We start from the raw sequence: 2,928 nt of genomic DNA, 5'->3' as shown, positions 1-2,928 counted from the left end.
ACGAGTCTAGCAGTGGTTGATAACTGACGCCTGTTTAACAAACGACCTTTAATAACGGATCCATTGAGAAGAAACACACGTGAGGGTCGAATTTGTTTTGTAACATTGGCAGCTGTTCGAAGCACCGAAGAAGCCATGTTCAATTTAGTATGATTAGAGTTACTTCCCTTGTTCATATGCTTCGATGGCAGTTGGGGGGGGGGATGCTGGTGGTGGGGGTTTATGCCTACCACTGGTCGTTAATGTTGAATGTCATAGATGGATGTCGCTGGTACTCAACGTAGTAATTTCAAATTTTGGCACTAGGCCAGTAATTTCGAGGGCCGGTGTAAGTCGAGTACATCGACCTCAGTACTCAACTGGTATTTATTTTATCGACCCTAAAAGGATGAAAGATAATGCCTACTTCCGTGGCATATATTCTTTTACTTGTTTCGGTCATTTGAATGCGACGATGCTGGAGCACCACCTTGAAGGATTTTTAAGCCAAAAAAATCGACCCCAGATCTTATTCTTTGGAAGCCTAGTACTTATTCTACCAGTCTCTTTTGCCTAACTGCTAAGTTAAGGGGACACAAACACACCAACATCAGTCGTCAAGCGATGGTGGGTGGGAACAAACAGACACAAAGATACACACATATACTCTTACTCTTTCTTTTACTCTTTTATTTGTTTCAGTCATTTGACTGCGGCCATGCTGGAGCACTGCCTTTAGTCGAGCAAATCGACCCCAGGACTTATTCTTTGTAAGCCTAGTACTTATTCTATTGGTCTCTTTTTGCCGAACCGCTAAGTCACGGGGACGTAAACACACCAGCATCGGTTGTCAAGCAATGTTGGTGGGACAAACACAGACACAAATATACATATACATATATACGATAGGCTTCTTTCAGTTTCCATCTACCAAATCCACTCACAAGGCTTTGGTCGGCCCGAGGCTATAGTAGAAGACACTTGCCCAAGGTGCCACGCAGTGGGACTGAACCCAGAACCATGTGGTTGGTAATCATACTACTTACCACACAGTCACTCCTGTGCCATACATATATATATATACATATATGTAGGGCTTTCAGTTTCTGTCTACCAAATCCACACACAAGACTTTGGTCAGCCCGAGGCTATAGTAGACGACACTTACCCAAGATACCATGCAGTGGAACTGAACCTGGAATCACGTGGTTGAGAAGCAAGCTTCTTATCATACAGCCACGCCTGGTACTTAACATTTTATGGACCCTTGAAGGATGAAAGGCAAAGTCAACCTCGGCCAAATTTGAACTCAGAACATGAAGACAGACAAAATGCTGCTAAGCATTTCGTCCAATATGCAAACCATTCTGCAAGCTTATAATAAATAAATGCGCCCTTTTAAAGCCTAGCCAGGCCCATGGGCCCGGCTTCCCAGTTTCAATGGCGTATGTGTTCCCCAGCTGGACAGGACGCCAGTCCATCGCAGCGTTACTCATTTTTGCCAGCTGAGTGGACTGGAGCAACGTGAAATGAAGTGTTTTGCTCAAGAACACAACGCGTTGCCCGGTCCAAGAATCAAAACCACAATCTTACGATCATGGTGCTGACACCCTAACCACTAAGCCACGCGCCTCCACATTCTGCAAGCTTGCCACCCTTGTTTTGATACTCAACATATTAGTTACAAATTTTGGCACAAGACTAGCAATTTCGGGGGTGGGGGTAAGTGGATTACATCGATCCCCGTTACTCAACTGGTTCTGATCTTATTGACCCCGAAAAGATAAAAGGCAATGTCAACCTTGGCAGAATTTGAACTCAAAACGTAAAGTTTGCTACTTGATATTTGAAATTTGAAATTTCGGCACAAGGCCAGTAATTTCAGAAGAGAGGATAAGTCGATTACCTTGACCCCAGCGCTCAACTGGTACTTATGTTATTAATTCCAAAAGGATGAAAGACGAAGTCAACTTGGGCGAAATTTGAACTCAGAATGTAAAGTTTGACACTTGGCATATTAACAAGTAAAACAACAGCAAATAATCCAATGAGGCCTTCATTGGAGGCATGTTGTTTGACTTGCTATAAACGGCAGCCAAATATATTCATCAAATCACTCTAGCATCACTAAATGATAAGGCCACATTCAATAATGTAGTTCTAATGTAAACAGACGGTTTGTACACCTTTGGTCATGTAAATCAGGCATCAGTCAGTTTGTGTTGATCATTCGTCTATACATACATGTCCAGGAGCAAGCAATTTTTTCCTTGTTTTTATTTTTATTATAGGAAAACTAGCAGTTACCATGAATGCAAATTTTATCTCTCCATGTCACTTATCTAAGGTTTATCCAAGAGAAAGTCTGCTAGTTTGTTTATTTTGAGAAATAGCAACCAAATCTTTCTCAAACCATATTCTAGTATCTGTAAGGAAGAGACTAAAACAAAAAAGCTGAGATGGCATAGTGGTGGCAAAAAGAAAGCAGAAAGAAAGTTTGAAGAAAGTGAGAGAGTTACTGAAAGATTAAAAAAAATATGTTTGTGCAAACGTGAAACTTCTGAAATTTTTTTTTCATTCTGCTTTGTTTTCCATCACTCACATCTCTCTCTCTCTTTTTCTAGAGTAGTGGAATGGAAACAGAGAATGAGGGACACATACAAAGAAAGAGATAGTGGGAGAGAGAGAGGAGTGTTGGTGACAGTGGTGGTTATACACTGACATAAGCAGTTACAAAGTTACAAACCCTTCTTGAGTGCAACCACAAATCAAACTCTATCGACTTGAATAATGTTGGACACGTCCAGGTCATAAAGACCACAACAGGCACCATTTGACCATTGGTACATATCTCCCTTCTTACATTAAATACAACCAGCCCTTTAAAGTTTGAAGACTTCTGAATGGTCACAGACCAAACTAAACACTTGTTCTTTAATAAATAGGATT

The 2,928-nt window shown here is 41.2% G+C and overlaps 1 protein-coding gene across 1 annotated transcript in view; it reads right to left on the bottom strand.

The window, feature by feature from the left end:
• LOC106876828 (uncharacterized) overlaps positions 1 to 2,928 on the bottom strand; it is a 51,591-nt gene that overhangs the window by 22,299 nt on the left and 26,364 nt on the right. Inside the window, exon 13 of the mRNA XM_052975681.1 lies at positions 3 to 232. Coding sequence (XP_052831641.1) covers positions 3 to 232 — 230 coding nt within the window. The remainder of the gene's footprint in view (positions 1 to 2; positions 233 to 2,928) is intronic.

The sequence above is a fragment of the Octopus bimaculoides genome, chromosome 22 (assembly GCF_001194135.2).
Source record: "Octopus bimaculoides isolate UCB-OBI-ISO-001 chromosome 22, ASM119413v2, whole genome shotgun sequence".
Classification (NCBI taxonomy): Eukaryota; Metazoa; Mollusca; class Cephalopoda; order Octopoda; family Octopodidae; genus Octopus; species Octopus bimaculoides.
This window is presented reverse-complemented; position numbering and strand designations above follow the sequence as displayed.